The following is a 22,351-nucleotide window of genomic DNA, read 5'->3' as shown; positions in this document are numbered from 1 at the left end:
ATTCGGATGACTTTTGTGTCGGTAAAAAAACTAATCTAATCTTGCGCTCCGTTCGTCGTATCGCCTCAGAAACTGAGAGAGCCCCCGCGCATTCTCCGCGCATGCGCAGTGAACATCTGAGGTCGCGCGCTGGGGGTCACGAGCAGAGACACACGAGCGCGCGCAGCAGCAGCGGAGCGCCGCGATCATTCAGCAGGACTAACGTTGAATCATGAGCGTGGGAAAACTGGTAAGATTGCCGTGATAACACTTTCTCACTGAGGTAATAATGCGCTTTGACACGAGTCGAGCTGAGAGGCGACAGAATACAGAAGTGTCGCAGTTGTTTGTTGATGAGTTTTGGAATAAATCTTGGGTTTGTTCTGTGTGGGTCGGTTTGCAGGTCAGATTTCGCAAGCTGGTGTGTAAATACAAACTATTGAACTGTCCAGTGTGTTCACATCTCCAGAACAACGATTCATACACAAATCATGCAAAAGAGTGTTTTAATATAATTTACCAAGTATAGAGTTTCACAATGTACAGAAATCACTGTCATTATTAATGCATCTTCTTAATGTCTATCATTAGATTCTTCAGTAAGATTCGTATTCATTCAGGCTATGTCAAAATATATGAAATTCAATTAGAGTAGATTAAACTTTGCATTATTATTGTCATTATTCAGAGGCAGTGAAACAGCATGTAAATATATGCAAATGAGAAGTACACGTGATTGCATAACCAGCCATGTTCTAAAAACGTTTTACTAACGTTATTTCTGAATGTTCTCTGAACGTTCTCAAACAAGTAGTAGCATTTAAAAAACTTTAGACGAACACTAAAATGTTTCAGAAATAAAATGTTCCATGAATGTTTGTGTGCTAGCGTTTTGAGAATATTATTAAAGACCAGATAACTTTAATTGAACGTTCTATTAACGTTACTGGAACGTTTGTTGGGTCAGTAAGTGTTTGGGGTGTTTGATGTCATTCTCACAGTGTCAGTGATGATCAGATGAGGAAACCGCGCTCTCGTCCCATCCCGTCCTGACACACCATCTCCTGGTTAACCCTGTACACACACTTAACCCACGCCAGGATCACTGCCAGTAAACCAGTGGCTCATCCAGGGCCCCGGGGCCACTATTAAACCTTTAAAAGGGCCTTAAGATGACTTAAAATGACAAAACAAGCTATAAAATCAGCTAAAACAACTAAAAATCAACAGTTTCCCTCTTTTATTTCACTCCTACAACAAATGTTTTTTTTGTCTATGAAGAGCCAGGATTCACACGATCTTGGAAAACCTGGATGTATAAGGAATCCTCACTTTAAAAGTGTGATTTCTAGACCTGGAAACGTCATGGAAATTAATCAAATCTCTCATTGTTATGATGAGTATGAGTCAATGACGTGATGCTGTTTTTGTGTGTGTGTGTGTGTGTCCGTATGGTTTAATTAAATTTAAAAGGGTTAAAATTTCAAAATAAATTCACAAATTACTTGCATACATTCTCTTTTTTGACGAACAAGTCTATAATTTGTAGTTTTAATTCATTTTGAGAGAATATTTGGAAGATGATTGCAAAAATGTCAATGTGGTGTAACCGTAAAAACTCTGATCTTGTTTAAAAAAGGTGAAATTCTCAATAAAAAAAAAAAAAAACACTTGAAAATAGTTCCAAATAGTAGGTTAGTTTATATCACGTCTTTAATCAGCATCATGGACTAGGTATATTTGACTAAATTGGCCCCTAACAGAAAGGCTTGTAACCGGTTACACCATTTGACATTTTCAGTTTAAAATCAAATTTGACATGGACACCTGTGTAAGCACATGGCCTCGGTGGGAATATTTCAAAAAGTTAATACTCATGTCACATGATCTTCTTGCACAATTTTAACAAACTGGCTCCTTGAATGGTGGTTACACCACCTTGACACTTCAGGAATTTGAAATTTTAACCCTTTTAAATTTAACTAAACCATATAGACGCAAAAAAAAATAGCGTCACGTCATTGACCCTTGTACATTTGTATTCTAGTTAGGCCAAGCTCTAAAATATTTTAATGGGTAGAAATTGTGAGTAAAAAATACATAAAAATATTATAAAATATAATAAAAAAAACTACCTTAATCTACCTTTGTCCAGTAAATCAGTAATGTTTGTCAATAAATGTAATTGCAGTTATAGTAAAATATGTTGTTTCTATATGTAATCATTTACAATATATTATAATATAAAATCAGTAGTCAATCTCTGTGGGAAAAATACTTTTTGGGGAAAAATTCAGTTGATTCAAAGACAAAGACAGTTCATTTCTGGTGAAAAAACAATTTAAACTTATATAAAACAATTAGAAAAGACAGAAATTGTTGTTAAAATGGGTAAATGTGCAAATATATTTGGGTGAATCTCATAAAACAACCTCATAAAAACCTTGTAGCTGGTTGGTTTGGTTTATGAATTATAACGCTTTAAAGACGACTTTTAAAAAAAAAACAACAACTCCCTATGGGAAAAATAATTGCGGAATGAAGTCCACTGAAATACTGGTGCTCTCTATAGTACACACTCTGTTCAGCTGTCCTTCATATTTTCATACTGTTATTATTGAGGCGCTTCAAGACTTTAACTGTGACTATATTCCTAATATAACTCTGTGTGTGTGTGTGTGTGTCTGACAGGTGGTGTGTGTGTTGGCGCTGGCCGTGTGTGAGGCGTACGTGTTCCAGGCCGGTCAGTCATCAGGAGAAGCGGATGATGCTCCTCCACCAATCAGAGGTCAGATCATCGTCACATGTCTGTATGTTCATCATCACTTGTGTGTGTGTGTGTGTATCACATCATTCTGACGAACGGCTGTGTGTGTGTGTGATGTCAGATTTCTCGGGGTCATGTCAGGGTCGTTGTTTTGAGCTGAAGGAGGCGGAGCCGCCCAGCTGCAGGTGTGATAATCTGTGTAAGACGTACCTGAGCTGCTGCTCCGACTTCGACCTGCAGTGTCTCAAGACAGGTGAGAGGAAACACATGAAATAATACATGAAATACACTCCTTTCTTACACGACAAGTGTATGTCATTTTCAAAACAATCACAACTGGACACTTATGAAACTGATATTTTATTGATCTCAAAGTGGTTCAGCTGACGAAGAAATGATTGGGAATTCCTGATCTAGAAAGTCTGAACCCTGTGAAATGCAAAAGTTACTTCTGTAAAAGAAGTGAAATCAAAGATAAACACTGCAAAAAATGATAGTATTTTTGTCTTGTTTTACAGCACAAATTTCTAAACATTCTTAACATTTGAATATTTGAATATTTGAACATGAATGCACACTGCCATCACGCAGAAATTTGTTTAGATATGCTGTTCAGTGTGTGTGTGTGTGTGTGTGTTTTCAGCGGGAGGGTTCGAGTGTTCTCAGCAGCGCTGTGGAGAAACACGGAACGAGGATTACGCCTGTCAGTGTTCAGATGACTGTCTACAGAGAGGAGACTGCTGTACCAACTACAGATCACTGTGCACCGGTCAGACACACACACACACACACACACACACACACACACAGAGACAGTCATCTCACAACAGGGTTACTACGCAGTTTGGAAAAGTATGGAATTTGATTTGAGTAATTTCCAGGTCTGGAAAAGCATGGAAAAAAGAAAGCAAAGTATGGAGAAATATTTGCATTTCCAGAGTTTTGCCCCTATTTAGTTTTTTATATTCTAAAAAATTAAGAATTTAATGAAAATAAATGTATCATACTTTATCAAGTGTTTCCATGCAGCTGTTTAGTGATTCATTAGTGGTTGTCAAACACGACTGAATGAATTCAAGATGCACTTATAAAGCACCGTATTACAGACCACCCCTAAAAAGACCTTTGCGAAAATAAAAAATACACAGACTTTCGTGTGTGCACGAGAAACCATTAAACTTAGCATATAGGACAATATTGCACCATCAGCCCATTTCGCAATGTGGTTTCTTGGCCGCCACAGAGTATGTGTTAAAGCAGACCTAAGGCCTTGAAATATGATGTACTGCCCTAACAAAAGCCACATTTTGAACACTTTTTTACAGGACCAGTCTTTTTTATAGACCCTTGAACTTGGCAAATAGGACAATACACACAGCCGTATTGTGCCATCAGCTTATTAAGTGTCATGGTTGCTCCGTCGCCACAGAGGATGTGTTAATGGACACTAGGCTTTGATATCAGAGGTACTACTGTAAGGAAAGCCACATTTAAGATCTAATAATTAATTTTCTTCATGGTAAGATGACAGGAGCTATTTTACCATCCAAAGTTGCAAATTTAACTTAAAATTTGGAATATCAAACCCTGAGGATGAACAAACCCAGTGTCTTAAACCAGCTCTGAAGCAAAGCATGCTGGGAAATATAATATAATTCATATAATCATTGTGATTTTCTCCATTAAGTGTAATGAGCGTTCAGTGATATCTGAGAGAACAGCAGTGTGTGTGTGTGTGTGTGTGTGTGTGTGTGTGGTACCGTGGCCAGCGTGTAGAGGTTCGGGAAGGTTTTGGACGGGTACATGGGTCTCATACGAGGGGCGTGAGTTCCACACGAGCCTATCAATGAAAAAACCCCTAAGAAAATATTTACAGATGGCTTTACTATGTACCAAATATAAAGCTGGAAATAATGCTGTGTGAATTTATGTTAAATATGGTCTGAAAATCTACAGAGAAGTTTGGAAATTTGATTCTGGAAAAGTATGGAATTTTGAAATGGAAAATGAGTAGGAACCCTGTCACAGTGACACACACACACACACACACACACACACACACACACACACACACACATCTCACAGACTTACAATTTCACGTGTGTAATGGCGGGACGTTCAAACTGTGTGTGTGTGTGTGTGTGTGTTGTAGGCGACAGCTCATGGCTGGAGGGCGACTGTGAGGAGATTCAGAGCCCAGAATGCCCTGCAGGGTGAGTGATGGTGTTTATAGTGCTTTTGGACTGACAAACCTTTTAAAGTGCAGCGTTTGTTTGACAGTCATCATGAATCTGCTCTCTCTCTCTTCGACTAACAGCTTTGTATAAAAGCGTAAATGTAAACATGTGTCTTGTTGTTGAAGGTTTGTGCGTCCGCCTCTGATCATCTTGTCTCTGGACGGCTTCCGCGCCTCTTACATGAAGAAAGGAAAGAGCGTCTTACCCAACATCCACAAACTGAGTACAGAGTCTCCTCTCTGCATCACACAAATACACTTCCCACAATCCCTCACTGCAGACACGCCCACACCAGACCTTCCCGCCGACGGGAAACACTCTCAGAACTATAGCTAACGTTCAAGAGTTGAACAAACGTTCTTCCAGTAACGTTAATAGAGCGTTTGTTCAAAGTTATCTGCTCTTTATTTATGTTCTCAAAAAGTTATGTCAAAAACATTATTTATACATCGTTCATGACGTGTTTTAGTGTGTTTGTGTCTTCATGAAGTGTTTCGTGTGTTTGTTTGGTAGGCTCGTGTGGAACTCACGCCCCTCGTATGAGACCCATGTACCCGTCCAAAACCTTCCCGAACCTCTACACGCTGGCCACGGTACCACACACACACACACACACACACACACACACTGCTGTTCTCTCAGATATCACTGAACGCTCATTACACTTAATGGAGAAAATCACAATGATTATATGAATTATATTATATTTCCCAGCATGCTTTGCTTCAGAGCTGGTTTAAGACACTGGGTTTGTTCATCCTCAGGGTTTGTATCCCGAGTCTCACGGGATCGTGTGTAACTCCATGTATGATCCCGTGTTCAAAGCTCATTTCAGACTGAGAGGACGAGAGAAGCTCAATCACCGCTGGTGGGGCGGGCAGCCCGTGAGTCATGACTCCGCCCACACACGGCTCTCAGCCAGTCACAGCTTACATTATAATTATAATGTCATCTGCATATTTAAGGTGTAAAGCAGATGTGATTCTGTACTTGGAGTTTCACATGTGAACACCAGATAAATCCTCGAGCTCAGTTTGGGTTCTCATGGAAAGTTGTACTTTTCGAAGTGGATTCATGTTTAATATTTGAAACTGTTTCTCTTCTCAGATTTGGATCACGGCAGAGAAACAGGGCATGAAAGCCGGGACCTTCTTCTGGCCCTGGTAAGATCACAGAGATCTTTAGTCCAAATGTTGAGCAGTATTTTTCATTCATCTGCTTTCTGATTTCAGATCTTAACGGTTATTGTTCGGTCTTCTACTGATTAATCAGAACTGTCAGCTGTTTCTTCAGCTTTCTGTTTTTGGAGCAAAGCTCAGAGTGTCACTGCCAGAGACTCATGACACAAACAACACATGATTCAAACAAAGACCTTTCACACTCTCTCTCTCACACACACACACACACACACACACACACACACTCAGAGTGTCTCGGTCTGTCCCGACCTTCATGCTCTTCTCTGAAGAGCTTCGTTCACTTGAGTTCTGAAGATACGACCAGACACTCGTGAACAAGATCTCTGACGTCTGCCTGTGTGTTTAGAAAACACATTGTTTCTGAACGGCTGAATAAACACACGTCTGTCTCCCTGTAGGGTGATTCCTCTGGAGAGGAGGATTCTCACTATTCTGCAGTGGCTGCACCTGCCTGATGACGAGAGGTGCGTCACTTTACCTCTTACTGGGAAAAAACATTCTTATGATGGAATCTCACAAAACTGTATTCTGCGTAAAGAAAATGTGTCCTTTTTGATGACCTTTACAGTTTTATTTTTAACAACTATTAAGCCTCCCAATTTTTGTTACTGTAATGCAAAAAAAGTAAAATATTTGAAGTAATACAATATTTGTTCTACTGTAACATCTTGTTCACTTTAAGAATGATAATTAAAATGATAAATATAACATTAACTTGATAACTACAGTGATCATTTTAACTGTAGTGATAACTATAATGATTACTATAGTGAACACTAACAATAACTATAGTGACAACTACAATGAAAGTGATAACTATGATAATTTTAACAATAACTGTAGTAATTACTGTAACAAAAACTATAACGATACTATAGTGAGCACTATAACGATAACCAGTGAAAACTTTACTGATAACTATTCTGATAATTTTACAATTACAACTAACAATATGTATCGTGACAACTTCAACAATAGATTACAATAATGATAACTGTAACGATAACTGTAGTGATTACTATAATATAAATTATACTATAAACTATAGCGTAAACTATAACTATAGCGACAACTACAACAATAGTGACGACAATAATGATACCTATATTTATAACTAAAACAACAGTGATAATTTTAATGATATCTGTAGTGATTACTATAACGAAAACTATAATGATAATTTTAATGATAACTACAGTGATTGCTATAACAATAACTATAAAGATAACTGTTATGAAAACTTTAACGATATGCATCATGACAACTACAACAATAGTGATTACGATAATGATAACTACAGTTGCCAGAAAAAGTATATGAATCTGTGAAAATGTTAATAATTTTTACAAAATAAGGGAGATGATACAAAATGCATGTTATTTTTTATTTAGTACTGTCCTGAATATTATATTTTACATAAAAGATGTTTACATATAATCCACAAGACAAAAAAATAGCTGAATTTATTAAAATAACCCCATTCATAAGTTTGTGAACCATTGATTCTTAACACTGTGTGTGGTTACCTGATGATCTACGGCTGTTTGTTTGTTGTGTGATGGTTGTTCATGAGTCTCTTGTTTGTTCTGAGCAGTTAAACTGAGCTCTGTTCTTCAGAAAAATCCTCCAGGTCCTGCAGATTCTTCAGTTTTCCAGCATTTTTTGCATATTTGAACCCTTTCCAGCAGTGACTGAATGATTTTGAGATCCGTCTTTTCACACTGAGGACAACTGAGGGACTCAAACACAACTATTAAAAAAGGTTCAAACATTCACTGATGCTCCAGAAGGAAACACGATGCATTAAGAGTCGGGGGTGAAAACATCTGGAATTTGAAGATCAAGGTAAATTGTATTTAATTTGTCTCCGGGAAACATGCAAGTATCTTCTGTTGCATCCGAAGGGCAGTACTAAATGAAGAAAATTGATATTTAAACAAAATAAGAAAAATTTGGACCTCTTCATCCTGTTCAAAAGTTTTCACCCCCCGACTCTTAATGCATCGTGTTTCCTTCTGGAGCATCAGTGAATGTTTGAACCTTTTTTAATAGTTGTGTTTGAGTCCCTCAGTTGTCCTCAGTGTGAAAAGACGGATCTCAAAATCATTCAGTCACTGCTGGAAAGGGTTCAAATACGCAAAAGATGCTGGAAAACTGAAGAATCTGCAGGACCTGGAGGATTTTTCTGAAGAACAGAGCTCAGTTTAACTGCTCAGAACAAACAAGAGACTCATAAACAACCATCACAAAATAAAAAAACAGTCGTAGATCATCAGGTAACCACACACAGTGTTAAGAATCAATGGTTCACAAACTTTTGAACGGGGTTATTTTAATAAATTCAGCAATTTTTTTTGTCTTGTGGATTATATGTAAACATCTTTTATGTAAAATATCTTACTCAGGACAGTACTAAATAAAAAATAACATGCATTTTGTATTATCTCCCTTATTTTGTTAAAATTTTGCACATTTCTGCAAGTGGTTCACATACTTTTTCTTGCAACTGTATAACGATTACTGTAGTGATCACTATAATGATACTATAGTGAAAACTACAGCGATAGTGATAACTATATTGATAACTTTACCGACAACTATACTGATGACAATAAAGATAACAGTGATAAAGTTAAGAATAACTCTATTGATAACTATACTGATAACGATGGTAATAACAACAGTGATAACTCTAACAATAACTATAGTGAATAATGACATAACTATGTATTAATTAGTGTTGTCAATTGATTAAAAAATAGCTAATTAATCAAAATTTTTGATTAATCGCATGTAATATAAAAATTAGCAATATATTATTATATTGTAATACATATTTTCACATTGAAAAGTAAGCAGGTACTCTGAATGAAGGCCGGTATCACTGATGTCTATGAAATGGATTTTCCCTGAATTTCTGGGGATGAAATGAGTAATTATAGTCATTATCATTGCAGTATAACATTAATAGAGTTTTAATTTAAGTGACACATTAAACCCATTATGAGAAATGTCACATTTATCTGTGTTGAGTGTAGTGTGATATATATAGTGTGATACATGTTTTATATATATATATATATATAATATTTTATATATAGTGATGTTTCTGTGTCTGTCAGGATCAGCTCTCTCTCTCTGTGAATGAGAGCTGTCAGTTCACTTACTACGTTTATTTTGTGTATTAAGTTGTGTGTGTGTGTGTGTGTGTGTGTGTGTGTGTGTGTGTGTGTGTGTGTGTGTGTGTGTGGTGTGTTTTTCCAGGCCGTATGTCTACGCTGTCCACTCGGAACAGCCGGATACGTATGGACACCTCCTGGGCCCGCTGAGCAACGAGGTGACACACACACACACACACACACACACACACACACACACACACACACACACACACACACACACACACACACACACACACACACACACAATCTTCAGTCAGATACTAATCTTTGATTAGTATCTGACATTTCAACAAGAGTTTGAGGAAGACTAGTTTACTTGCTGTAGTGTATCAGTGAAGATCAAGTCTACAGTACTACTGAATGAACAAAAGTGTGTGAAATGAAATTCAAGTTTCATCTGAAGACTTGACTGTGTGTGAATTTGCTTCAATAGTATTCCAGTAAAGTGTAAATTCTTCAGATCAGCAGTAATGACGTACTTTACACTCCTATTGACACACAAACTCATAGCAAACAGCCGTTTGAGAGAACACTGACTGTGTGTGTGTGTTGGGACAGCTGGATAACACGCTCAAGAAGATCGATAACATCATCGGTCAGCTGATGAACGGGCTGAAACAGATGAACCTCCATCGCTGTGTGAATGTCATGCTGGTGGGCGATCACGGTACGCATGTTATAATCTACAGTGACTCATAAATACTTCAGATTCTGCCCTGAACCTCTAATCTAATGTCCACTGGTCATGTGTTTGTGTTCAGGGATGGAGGAGTCTCATTGTGAACGAACAGAGTATTTGCACTCTTACGGACTCGATGTTGATGCCATCACACTGATCCCAGGATCCTCCGGAAGAATCGGCCCCAAAACCGCCAACACGCCGTGTGAGTTCACGCATTTGTCCAAGTTAAACTTATTATAAAATACAGGGTTTTAGACAATATATATTCTCTTATGAACTGTTTGTTTTTCTGAATTTGTAGAGACATTCTTCAGCAATTTTGCTTACAAAGTATGGAGACTGAGTCAGAATTTTACTCCAAATTATCTTGCAAAAACACATTTGAATGATGGTAAATTGTTTCTACAAGTAAAACTGAAGTATTAAATAGTAAACCATCTTTTCTCCACCTAAAAACTTGACTGATTACATCAGTTTCTCATTTAAGTATCTTTTTAAACTTAAATTGTGGAACATTAAAGTCACAATTTATACAATCACACATGGTACAGCAGTATGTTTTTCCTCGAGTATATAAATTCAGCTTTAAATTCAATAGTATTCTAGTAAAGTGTAAGTTCTTCAAATCGGTGGGTAAGTGTAGTAATTTAAGTACTTCAGTCTCAGGGGAAGGAGATACTGAAAACCTTTACATGGCTGATTTTATTAACTTTATTTCTTCATGTTTCAGACAATCCGAAGGAGATTGTAGCTAATTTAACAGTAAGTATATAAATCACACAAAACCACTGCTGTGTTTGTCCATAGTGCATCATGTGACCTTTGACCTTTCCTGTTTCAGTGTAAGATGCCCAATCAGCACTTCAAGCCGTACCTGAAGCAGCACCTGCCCAAACGCCTGCACTACGCCAACAACAGACGCATCGAGGACGTGCACCTGCTCATGGACAGGAAGTGGCACGTGGCCATGTGTGTACCACTGTGTGTGTGTGTGTGTTTGTGTGTGTGTGATACCGTTAGAGTTTAGGACACATTCAGCACTAGAACAGAACCAGTTAGCTTTTTATGAAAACAACACAAGTCTATTATATGTCAACACTTTAGAAAAACTGAGTGTGTGCATGGCATCTTTAAACAAGTGTTACTAGTAATGCTTTAGTCAGTACTCTGATCATCATTCAACAACAGATACAGTTTCCTCACAAAAAGCCGCAGACATTTAGAGGGAAATGTGCCATGTGAAGTTGAACTCAAGTGATGTTTTTATATGTTTTGTGTTTGAGAGCAGAACACCTGCTACCTGCGGCTTCTTTGGAGATCATGGGTTTGACAACAAGATCAGCAGCATGCAGGTCAATCAATCAATCAATCAATATGTTAATCTATATATTATAAATTCATTCTATCTATCAGTCTGTCCATCCATGAAACTTTCCATTGTGTTTTTCTTGTAGACGATCTTTCTGGGATTTGGACCAAGCTTCAACTTCAAGACACAAGTGCCTGTCTTTGAGAACATTGAATTGTATAACGTCATGTGTGGTGAGAAAATCCTGACATTTTTATTAAACAGTTTTAGATCATGAGAATCATGATGATTCATGCCGCATCCGTGTGTGTGTGTGTGTGTGTGTGTGTGTAGATCTGCTGGGATTGACTCCAGCCCCTAATAACGGGACACACGGCAGTCTGAATGACGTGTTGAGAAACCCTCCGTACACCCCCACACAACCAGAGGAAGTGACATCACCCACTCCTTTAGCCCCACGCTCTGAAGTGGCCCATGACCTGAGTTGTAACTGTGATGATGAGGTCAGTGACACGCACTCACACACACACACACACACACACACACACACACACACACACACACGTTCTCTAAGGTCAGTGGTTTGAGTATCTTCTCGTTCACAGAACAACATTGAAGAAAATGCGCAGATGTTTCCTGCTGCGGCCGATGGACCGTCGAACAGTTAAGATCTGTTTCAGTTTCACACGCTCACATCCGTAATAACAGGTCATGTGATGATGAGATGCAGGGACAGAAATAATGCAATTAAATAAAATAATTTCTTTTGTTTAAATGTATTATTACTGTATTATTATTTGTAGTATTATTATTATTATTATTATTATTATTATTATTATTATTATTATTATTTGAATCTATTATTCGCATTTGTTTTGTGAATTTACTTATATATATATATATATATTCTAGTGACAAAATTCACAAAAAAATGCAAAGAATATATAGTTATGCTTTATATTTTATACTTTGTTTACAGATTTTGTTTTAAGAAAAATGGGTCTTAATTAGTTCTTTTATAATTTTTAATAATTCAAACCTGATTTTCACAATGAAACTAGACAGATAAGCTGGCATGGTGTTAAATAAACAAACAAACAAACAAAACAACACCTTTCTTTGACGTACCCACGCAAAGATGATTGATATAAAACTGACATTACCCACAAAATCCAACCCAACAACTAAAATTATAAGTCATTATTATAAGCGTACTGTTTTATGTACTTGCTCAGTATGTAATTTCTGCTTATATTTACATATACATTTATGCATTTAACTGATGCTTCTATCCAACGCAACTTACAAAAAAGGTTTGTTAGGTGACTAGAATAGGTAGTGAGCTAGAGAAGAGGAGAAATGCACCTTTAACCTTTTTTTTTTTTTTTTCTTTCTTTCTCTATTACATATTTTGGCAATCATCATAAAAAGCCATTTTGAAATTGGAAATTGTCACCATGGAAATGATACTTTAAAACCTTTTAGCTTCTCAGTTTTTGTGATATTAACTTTGGAACATAACTTGGTAAAAACATATGGCTTTGATTTTTTCTAGCAATTTTTGTCCAAATTATTTTGTAAAATACCTATTGTGTATAAAATAAAAAATGTTTAGTTCAGTAAATTTGCTTTATAGTAAACTTAAACTTCTGTTACATTTTTACATTTCAAGTGCTTTGAAGTATCTTCTTTAAAAAGAGACTATTCCAAAACTTTCATGAATTACAGTCACTTAAGTTCAGACCTGTGATCAAACAGAGCGGTGACAGTCAGCAGGTTAATATTATTTTTATGTAATAATGTTAGTAAATGAGAAATGAACTGATTGTCAAAGCAGAATAAATGAATGAATCTCTTGATCGTGTGTGTGTGTGTGTGTGTGTGTGTGTGTGTGTGTGTGTGTGTGTGTGTGTGTGTGTGTGCAGACGTCACGCACCTGCCGTTCGGCCGTCCAGCCGTTCTCTTCCAGACGTCATACACACAGCTGTGTCAGTCGGATTACTGCAGCGGCTTCAGTCACGCCATCAACATGCCGCTGTGGACCGAGTTCACGCTGACAGCACAGGTGCAGAAACGTTTACATGCGCACACATGTTCCTCTGAGCCGCAGTGTCAGTGTATGTTGTGGTGTGTGTGTGTGTGTGCAGGTGGAGGTCACGGCGGTGTCATCCAGCGAGTGTGTGAGAGCGGATCCTCGTCTCGATCTCACACACACATGCAACACGTACAGCCAGGAACCCGGCGTCACACACGCGTTCCTCTACCCGCCGGGTCAGTCACACACACTTCTGCAAATTACATTTTTTTTTTATTTATTTTTTTTTTATAACTAAATATGCACTCATTTGCATAAAATTCCAGAAAATAAATCTGAACATTGGATGAAGTCAGGTTCACATTTCTTGTTTGATTTTGTTGACAAATTAGAGTTAAATGTTTTTACTGAAGGGATTTTGGATTTGTCTTTTTATCACTCCATAAATCAGAAAATACTGTCAACAGACAGAAAAAATACATTTTCACCTTGTTTTTAGGCGTAAAATGTTAAAAATATAATCAGGTGACTGATATATGAAAAATCCCCTCAGTAAAAACCTTCAGAATATAGGAAGGAAAAAACCTGTAAATTTTGGTGTATGTAAGTGCTGCTGAAGTGGAGAAAAAACTCAGTTTGTGAAAGCCGCCTTTAAAGACATGTATTGTGGTTGAAATCTACAGATGCACATACAGTAGTGTAATAAAACACTTCAATGTGTATTTAATGTTTTCTCTCAACTAGTTTGGAAGATCATTGGTTTTGTCAGTACTTTCGTGAATTAAAATGAGAAATGGCCTAGTTACGTGTGTGTTAATGACTGATGTTGATCTCTGTGCAGATTTCTCTGTTACGACTGAATCCAGATATGATGCTTCACTCATCACCAACACAGTTCCCATGTATCCCGCCTTCAAGAGTGAGTCCCACGCTGCTGAAATAGTCTCAATTCATTTATTTACAAAATAAAATTGACAAGTGCATGAAATAAAAACTGTGCAGCAGGTGCAGTTACTGCTAAAGCTTTGAGCGATCGGCTGGGTTGAAAACTTGGCTAAAAAGAACATCCACTTAAAAATAAATAAAACACCTGAGGCCTGTACCATGATGGTAGTTGAACAAACTCAGGATTATAGGATTAGTTTCGAGTTGACAAAACCAAACCACTCCAATCCGGCTTTGTTGGTACCATGATGCTGATCATCAACTTTCTGTCAACTCAGGCTTTGATCCTGAGTTTGTGGAGCGTGTGCACATGAATGCGTGACATCAGCGGTCAATAGCCAATCACATGCCTTGCAACAGAGAGAAACTGTGATTCACTTCTCACGAGAGAGCTAGCGCGATTTAAAACTCTTTTGCTGAAGGTTAAGAGATTGAAGAAAATGAAGTATTTAAACTCATTTACACTGACGAAAATACTTGTCCATGAAAGAGGACAAATAAAAGAAATGATCTTGCTAAAAAACTTGTGACGTTAGTTTATATAGTTGTTAGTAGCGATAGAGACTCAAACATGTAAGGTCACATCATATTTAAAGTTTATTTACAGCTTATTTATATTACATATGATCTGTATATATTAATATTCATTAACTAAATGCTTAATAATAACTGTTAAACTAAAATCGCTTGTGTGTAATGAATAATAATATATATAATATAATATTCATATAAATCATATAGAAATCATAAAATAATTCTAAGTAAGTTCTAATTCTAAGTTACTTAGAATTATTTTATGATTTCTATATTATTTATCATTAAAGCCAGACAATTTTATTGTTAAATATTTGTTTGCTATATAGTGATCTTTAATTTGAAGGAAGAGAAACTGGGGGAGTGACTTTATTGCGTTGGATATGTCAGTGTCAGTTTGCTCACATCTGATTGGCTTTGAGATCTCTAAACCAGAACATAACCTGCCCAGGAGCAGGTTAGCTGTGAAGCGTAAGTTACCATGGTGATGAATGCCGCTAAAAGCCAGGTCACTTTCATGATACCTAAAACCCAGGATTGGCGCAAACTAATCTAAAACCTACCTGGCTAACCAGCTAATCCAGCTTCATGGTACAGGCCCCTGGAGGAAGGTGTGAAAACAGGCACAAATCCAGAGCCATCCACACACACACAACGATGATTGAGATTCAACAGTCAAAATCATCCAGAAATGTGCAAACGTACTTGTGTATTTATGAACTGTGCTTTGCATTTGTGATTATTTGTTATGCATGATTAATCATTTTAATAGTGAGCGAGAACCCGATTCTTGCTTATTTTCAGTGAGTGTCCTATAGTAAACATAGTCGGTTATGTCTTAAGTGACGTAAACAGTCGAGAAAGACAACACAAACTATGCTGTGTTATTATACATTTGATTACTTTATTCAATTTCTGTACCTGAAAACAACAGTTAGATACCTAAATAACATGAAAAGCACTGTTTATTTTATTTGAATCTTTGCTCTATTGTATTTATTTGTGCTGTTGCTTGTAGTTTGATTATTTTTGTTCTTATTTTCTTTCTTTTATTTGACAGTAGTCCTTTTCCCCCTTAACAGAGCACATACCAAACCGTACCGAACCCGTGATTCATTTGAACCGTTACAACCCAAAACTAAACTCTTTTGTGTGTGTGTGTGTGTGTGTGTGTGTGTGTGTGTGTGTGTGTAGAGGTGTGGCGTCACCTGCAGAGAGTCGTGCTCAGGCGATACAGTCTGGAGAATAATGGTGTGAATGTGATCATGGGACCCATATTTGATCACGACCATGACGGACTGAGAGACACGGAGGAGAAGATCAAAGAGTGAGGGAAAAACGCACGCACGCACGCACACACGCACGCATGCATATTTGTGTCTTAATGGAGTCTCTCCATTGACTTCTGTTGTTTAACTCTTTCCTCGCCACAGCCAGGATTTTTTATAATTTTCACAAAACTTTCATAGATGTGTTTCATGGAAACTCTGTTATAAGATGCGTAATAGCGCCCCTACGGTGTAACAGTGAAAACACGGAAAGCCGAAAATTCCATATTTTTTTAAATTGCTTATTTTCAGTGAGTGTCCTATAGTAAACATAGTCGGTTATGTCTTAAGTGACGTAAACAGTCGAGAAAGACAACACAAACTATGCTGTGTTATTATACATTTGATTACTTTATTCAATTTCTGTACCTGAAAACAACAGTTAGATACCTAAATAACATGAAAAGCACTATTATTATTATTATTATTATTATTATTATTATTTAATAATATAAAATATTATTAAATTGTTCTGTTTTTTCCTTGTGGAGACTGAGCTGATTTCAGCTGTAGGCATGTGGCAGGTCCGTCTGCATCCACGACCCTCGTGTTATGTTTATCAACATGTCTATCAAGTTTAAATTATTATGTTAAATTAAAATATTGTTTTAAATATAAATATTTACATATATACAGTGGCAAGAAAAAGTATGTGAACCACTTGCAGAATCTGTGAAAATGTGCAACATTTTAACAAAATAAGGGAGATAATATAAAATGCATGTTATTTTTTTTTTTTTATTTAGTACTGTCCTGAGTAAGATATTTTACATAAAAGATGTTTACATATAATCCACAAGACAAACAAATAGCTGAATTTATTAAAATAACCCCATTCATAAGTTTGTGAACCATTGATTCTTAATACTGTGTGTGGTTACCTGGATGATCTACGACTGTTTGTTTGTTTTGTGATGTTGTTCATGAGTCTCTTGTTTGTCCTGAGCAGTTAAACTGAGCTCTGTTCTTCAGAAAAATCCTCCAGGTCCCAAAAATTCTTCAGTTTTCCAGCATCTTCTGCATATTTGAACCCTTTCCAGCAGTGACTGAATGATTTTGAGATCCGTCTTTTCACACTGAGGACAACTGAGGGACTCAAACACAACTATTAAAAAAGGTTCAAACATTCACTGATGCTCCAGAAGGAAACACGATGCATTAAGAGCCGGGGGTGAAAACATTTGAACAGGATGAAGAGGTCCAAATTTTTCTTATTTCGCTTGAATATAATTTTTTTTTTTTTTCATTTAGTACAGCGGAAGACAAATTAAATACAATTTACCTTGATCTTCAAATTCCAGATGTTTTCACCCCCCAGCTCTTAATGCATCGTGTTTCCTTCTGGAGCATCAGTGAATGTTTGAACCTTTTTTAATAGTTGTGTTTGAGTCCCTCAGTTGTTCTCAGTGTGAAAAGATGGATCTCAAAATCATTCAGTCACTGCTGGAAAGGGTTCAAATATGCAAAAAATGCTGGAAAACTGAAGAATCTGCAGGACCTGGAGGATTTTTCTGAAGAACAGAGCTCAGTTTAACTGCTCAGAACAAACAAGGGACTCATGAACAACATCACAAAACAAACAAACAGTCGTAGATCATCCAGGTAACCACACACAGTGTTAAGAATCAATGGTTCACAAACTTATGAACGGGGTCATTTTAATAAATTCAGCTATTTTTTTTGTCTTATGGATTATATGTAAACATCTTTTATGTAAAATATCTTACTCAGGACAGTACTAAATAAAAAAATAACATGCATTTTGTATTATCTCCCTTATTTTGTTAAAATTATTAACATTTTCACAGATTCTGCAAGTGGTTCACATACTTTTTCTTGCCACTGTGTGTGTATGTATGTGTGTGTGTGTATATATATATATATATATATATATATATATATATATATATGTATATATATATATGTATATATGTATAATATATATAATATATGTATGTATATGTGTGTCATAAATATTATTTATTAATTTAAATACAAGTATTTATTTCTCTATAATAACTATATTTATAATTGTTTAAATATTGAATTATATATTTAAATAATGTGTTATTTAAATGTAATGAAATAATATTTTATATAATTTATATTTATTATAATATGGAATATGTTTAAATGTTTATGTTAATGAAGTTGTTTCCTGGTGGAGACTGTAACGCAGTTGTTCGTGTGTGTCAGGCGTGCGGCGGGCTCCGTCTACATCCCCACTCATTTCTACAGCATCATCAGCAGCTGTGAGGAGCTCAACAACACGCTGGACGAGTGTGAGGGAGATCTGAGGGTCACATGCTTCATCCTGCCACACAGAACGGACAACAGCGAGAGCTGCAACGTCAGTAACACACACACACACACACACACACACACACAATGAATGTTTTCATGAAGGAATAAATTACATTTTACAATATATTCACAGAAAACAGCTGTTTTAAATAACTTGTATATATACAGTTTACTTATGTTGTGAAGTAGGCTGAAATGCTTCAGGAGAAGTTATCCTGTGTGTATAAATATGTTCAGCATGTTATTTATATAATGCATGTCTAAAGGTTTGACCAGCAGATGGAGCCTTTTAGAGTCCTTAGAGACCAGACCACAACACACACACACACACACACACACACACACACACACACACACACACACACACACACACACACACACACACACACACACAGACACAGAGCTGTCATGTCGCCTTCAGTGACACTGCTTTATGAATCAGCAGAATAAGGATGGGTGTCATTTTTCTTGGAAATATCTGACATTTCTTTATACACACTGGGAAAACTATGGAAATAACAAAGTATTTCCACGGTTGGTCTGCAGTGACACAGGCAGTTCAGAAGCAGACGGGTCATCGGTGGTGAATCAGTTCTGACTTTGCAGTTACAGTAAAACAGCAGCTACTTCACCTTTACACCAATTACACAACTCTTATCTGACCGTTACTGACCCACAGAGTAGTTAGTCTGTTTGATGAGAAAGAGAAAGAGAAAATGTACTTTAATAATCCGTACAACTATAGCAGCGCAACACTGAGGAACAGCTGATGACAGCACGGTTTGATGTTGACCAATTTGTGGAAAGGGCCGTTTATTGTATTTATATAGATTCAGACGTTGTTGATCTCTTCTGAAGTTCTAGAGGAGACACATGTGACATTACTGGGCTGTTTTCCACAGGAGAAACGGTGGAGGTGACTCTGAGACGTGATCAGTGTTCGGTGTTTCCTTTGTTTCAGTAATGGTTAGATGTGAGTTGTGTAACTGGTGTGAAGCAGCTGTTGTTTTAATTTAACTACACCGTCACAACTGATTCACCACTGATGACCTGCTTCTGAACCACCTGTGTCACTGCACACTTTACCAAATCATGTTATTTCCATTGTTTTTCCCAGTTTGCATAAAGAAATGTCAGATATTCCCAAGAAAAAAAAAAAAGAAAAGTAGGTCACAGTTCCACAGTTTAATGCTGTTCAGGGCAGTAAACACATTTACTCAGCAATTGCATAATGTGATTAATGTCTTAAACATAACATTTTGAATGCAGAAATATGAAATAAATGACAAAATGAAGCAATACTTGAATATATGAAATATCGCCAGTAAGTTGCAGCAAGTCACTGTGTTAATGAACGAGTCACATCACGGTTTGATGTTTGAATATTTGAATGTTTGAATATTTTAATATATGAACGGTTGAATGTTTTAATGTATGAATGTTTGAATATATGAATTTTTGAACATTTGAATGTTTGAACATACTAATATTTAAATGTTTGAATGTTTGAACATTTGAATATTTGAACATTTGAATGTTTTAATATTTTAATGTTTGAACATACTAATATTTAAATGTTTGAATATTTGAACATTAGAATTTTTGAATGTTTGATCATTTAAATGTTTGATTAGTTGAATTCTTAACCCATATAATCAAAATGAGTTTTGTCTTTTGGTTCTGTTTTTTTTTTTTTTTTTTTTATGTGAAATACAGGAAACAACTTCCTCAAACCATTTTGTGTCATTTGTAATGAAACCCTGTTATTTCCCCGTAGAGTCGGGAGGACGAGTCGCGCTGGGTGGAGGATCTGCTGAAGTTACACACGGCACGTGTGCGAGACGTGGAGCTCCTCACAGGCCTGGACTTCTACCGCTCCACCGCGCTGCCGTACACACGCGTGCTGGCGCTCAAAACACACATGCGGACCTTTGAGGACGACGTCTGACGTAACGTCTGACACCACCGCACCTGACGCTCTCACTGTATAGTTTTATACAATGTGTCATATTTATTATTCACCTTCAGACTAATAATGATGAAACCGTCTCACTGCTCACAACACACACCGACAGCTCCACTTCCTCTCGTCAAGAAACGTGCCTTCACGCCATGTCGGGATTACCGGAGATTCCCACTTACAGCCGCGGTGGCTCCAGCATGAAATATAGTTCAGTAGTTATTTCACGATATATTTAGTAGAATTGATTTTTGTTAATCTCTTAATAATGCAAGATTAATAAATGAAAGACATACGATACAGTCACTATAGCACAGATCTGAATAACCATCTTATGTCACGCCGAATAAACGAAGTTTATTAATAATGCATTTGCATAATGACTTGATAACACTTTACAGAAGGTTCCATATGTTAGCATTAGTTAACATGAACTAACTATAAAAAATACTTCTGCTGCATTTATTAATTTTGCACTGCAAAGTGTTTCTGTTTGTTTTCCAGCACAAATATCTAAACATTCTTAAATCAAGATACATTTACTGGAGAAGAGAAATGACTGAAGATATTAAGACTTGATTAATGAAAAATTCATCAAAATGAAGTGAGTTTGTGCTTAAAATGAACAAATATCTGCTGACGGAGTCTTTCATCTCATTCTTTGAATTAAGTTTGAATAAAGTTAATTTTTCTGACTCCATCTGCAGATATTTTTTCTAAGAATGTTTAGATAATTTCAGTTGTTTAACCAGTGGGATCTTATTGTAAAGTGTTTTCTTATGTTGCCGTTTGTCTATTGATTACTGAAATTGCACAGATTTATTTGGTGTTAATAGTGTCGTCATAGAAACACTTTTTACCGAGTCTGAGGTTGTCGTTTAGTAATTTATGGTAATTACGATGTGGCGTGAACACAGCATAAGCACAGAGTGAGTGTTTGTGTGAGTGTGTTTGTGTGAGTGTGTTTGTGTGAGTGTGTTTGTGTGAGTGTGTTTGTGTGTGTGTGTGTGTGTGTTTGTAGTATTTGTCCTGCTGGTTTCTTTCTGTCCACTCTGGATCGGTCTTTAGCATGTGAAAATATGAGGAAACAAGTGTGAACGGTAAATTTGTGCGTGTTCAGTGATAGTGAATCACTGCTTCCTATTGGTGGCAGAAGTCATGTGACTTATGATTCTGAGCGAGTGATGCTCCGTCTTACTAATGAGTGTCATTAATGATTTCGTTCCATCAATAAAACTCTTGAACTGTAAGTAAAACATGTCACATGTTGCTGTTCACATACGTGTGTGTGTGTGTGTGTGTGTGTGTGTGTGTTTCACTCTCTGCCCTTTTTATTAGCAGAATAAAACACAGATAATGCGTTTGATAATCAGCAGCAGTCAAACATTAACAGTGACGTGTTTCTCAGTATCGCCTCATATTCTTTACAGTTTATCTGCACAAAACACACTATATTTACTCTGATTATTATCACGACACGTGCTGCAGTTATTATTTCAGTGTCCTTCACACTTTCATCAGCTCATACACTGAATAAACATTCGGCGTAGGATTTACTTTTAAGTTGCTAGTAAATTTTACAAATAATGACAAAGAAACGGCAAGTAACTGAATTAATGTGAAGATTTGAAGTAGAAAAACTGAAATAATATTTTCTTGTAAAACGTACTCCAATCATTTTTGCTTTATTTACAACCTTGAAAAAAAGTTACTTTATTGAGGAAATGTTTGTGAACTCATAAACTCATCACAGGACAGTTTGACCTGTTAACTGATAGATCATAGATTATAGATTATAGATGCTATAAATGTTGTGATTCATGAACGCTTTGGAAAACAAAAAATTAAAGCTTAAAAAAGTTATAGAAGTTTAGTGCAGTACTTTATAGT

General features: G+C 36.5%; 1 protein-coding gene across 1 annotated transcript; it reads left to right on the top strand.

Moving 5' to 3' along the window:
• The first annotated feature begins 66 nt into the window (after positions 1-66).
• On the top strand, positions 67-21,717 carry LOC127500916 (ectonucleotide pyrophosphatase/phosphodiesterase family member 2). Its single transcript, XM_051872526.1, has 25 exons — positions 67-229; positions 2,671-2,767; positions 2,868-2,999; positions 3,390-3,515; positions 4,899-4,959; positions 5,109-5,206; positions 5,497-5,576; positions 5,748-5,867; positions 6,091-6,146; positions 6,581-6,646; positions 9,447-9,519; positions 9,923-10,031; positions 10,126-10,248; positions 10,777-10,808; positions 10,888-11,015; positions 11,335-11,398; positions 11,501-11,588; positions 11,689-11,858; positions 11,961-12,018; positions 13,281-13,420; positions 13,503-13,626; positions 14,232-14,309; positions 16,064-16,196; positions 18,394-18,547; positions 20,279-21,717. The coding sequence occupies exons 1-25, from the start codon at positions 212-214 to the stop codon at positions 20,447-20,449; spliced, it is 2,499 nt and encodes an 832-aa protein (XP_051728486.1). The 5' UTR covers positions 67-211; the 3' UTR covers positions 20,450-21,717.
• Positions 21,718-22,351: the final 634 nt, after the last annotated feature.

Source organism: Ctenopharyngodon idella, chromosome 19, assembly GCF_019924925.1.
Source record: "Ctenopharyngodon idella isolate HZGC_01 chromosome 19, HZGC01, whole genome shotgun sequence".
NCBI lineage: Eukaryota > Metazoa > Chordata > Actinopteri > Cypriniformes > Xenocyprididae > Ctenopharyngodon > Ctenopharyngodon idella.
The sequence above is the reverse complement of the archived record's forward strand: the minus strand, read 5'-3'. Positions and strand labels throughout refer to the sequence as shown.

Coding starts and splice junctions, on each gene's coding strand:
- LOC127500916 (XM_051872526.1), top strand. Junction 6,147..6,580: donor GGGACCTTCTTCTGGCCCTG/GTAAGATCACAG, acceptor GTCTCCCTGTAG/GGTGATTCCTCTGGAGAGGA. Junction 11,859..11,960: donor GTTGTAACTGTGATGATGAG/GTCAGTGACACG, acceptor TCTCGTTCACAG/AACAACATTGAAGAAAATGC.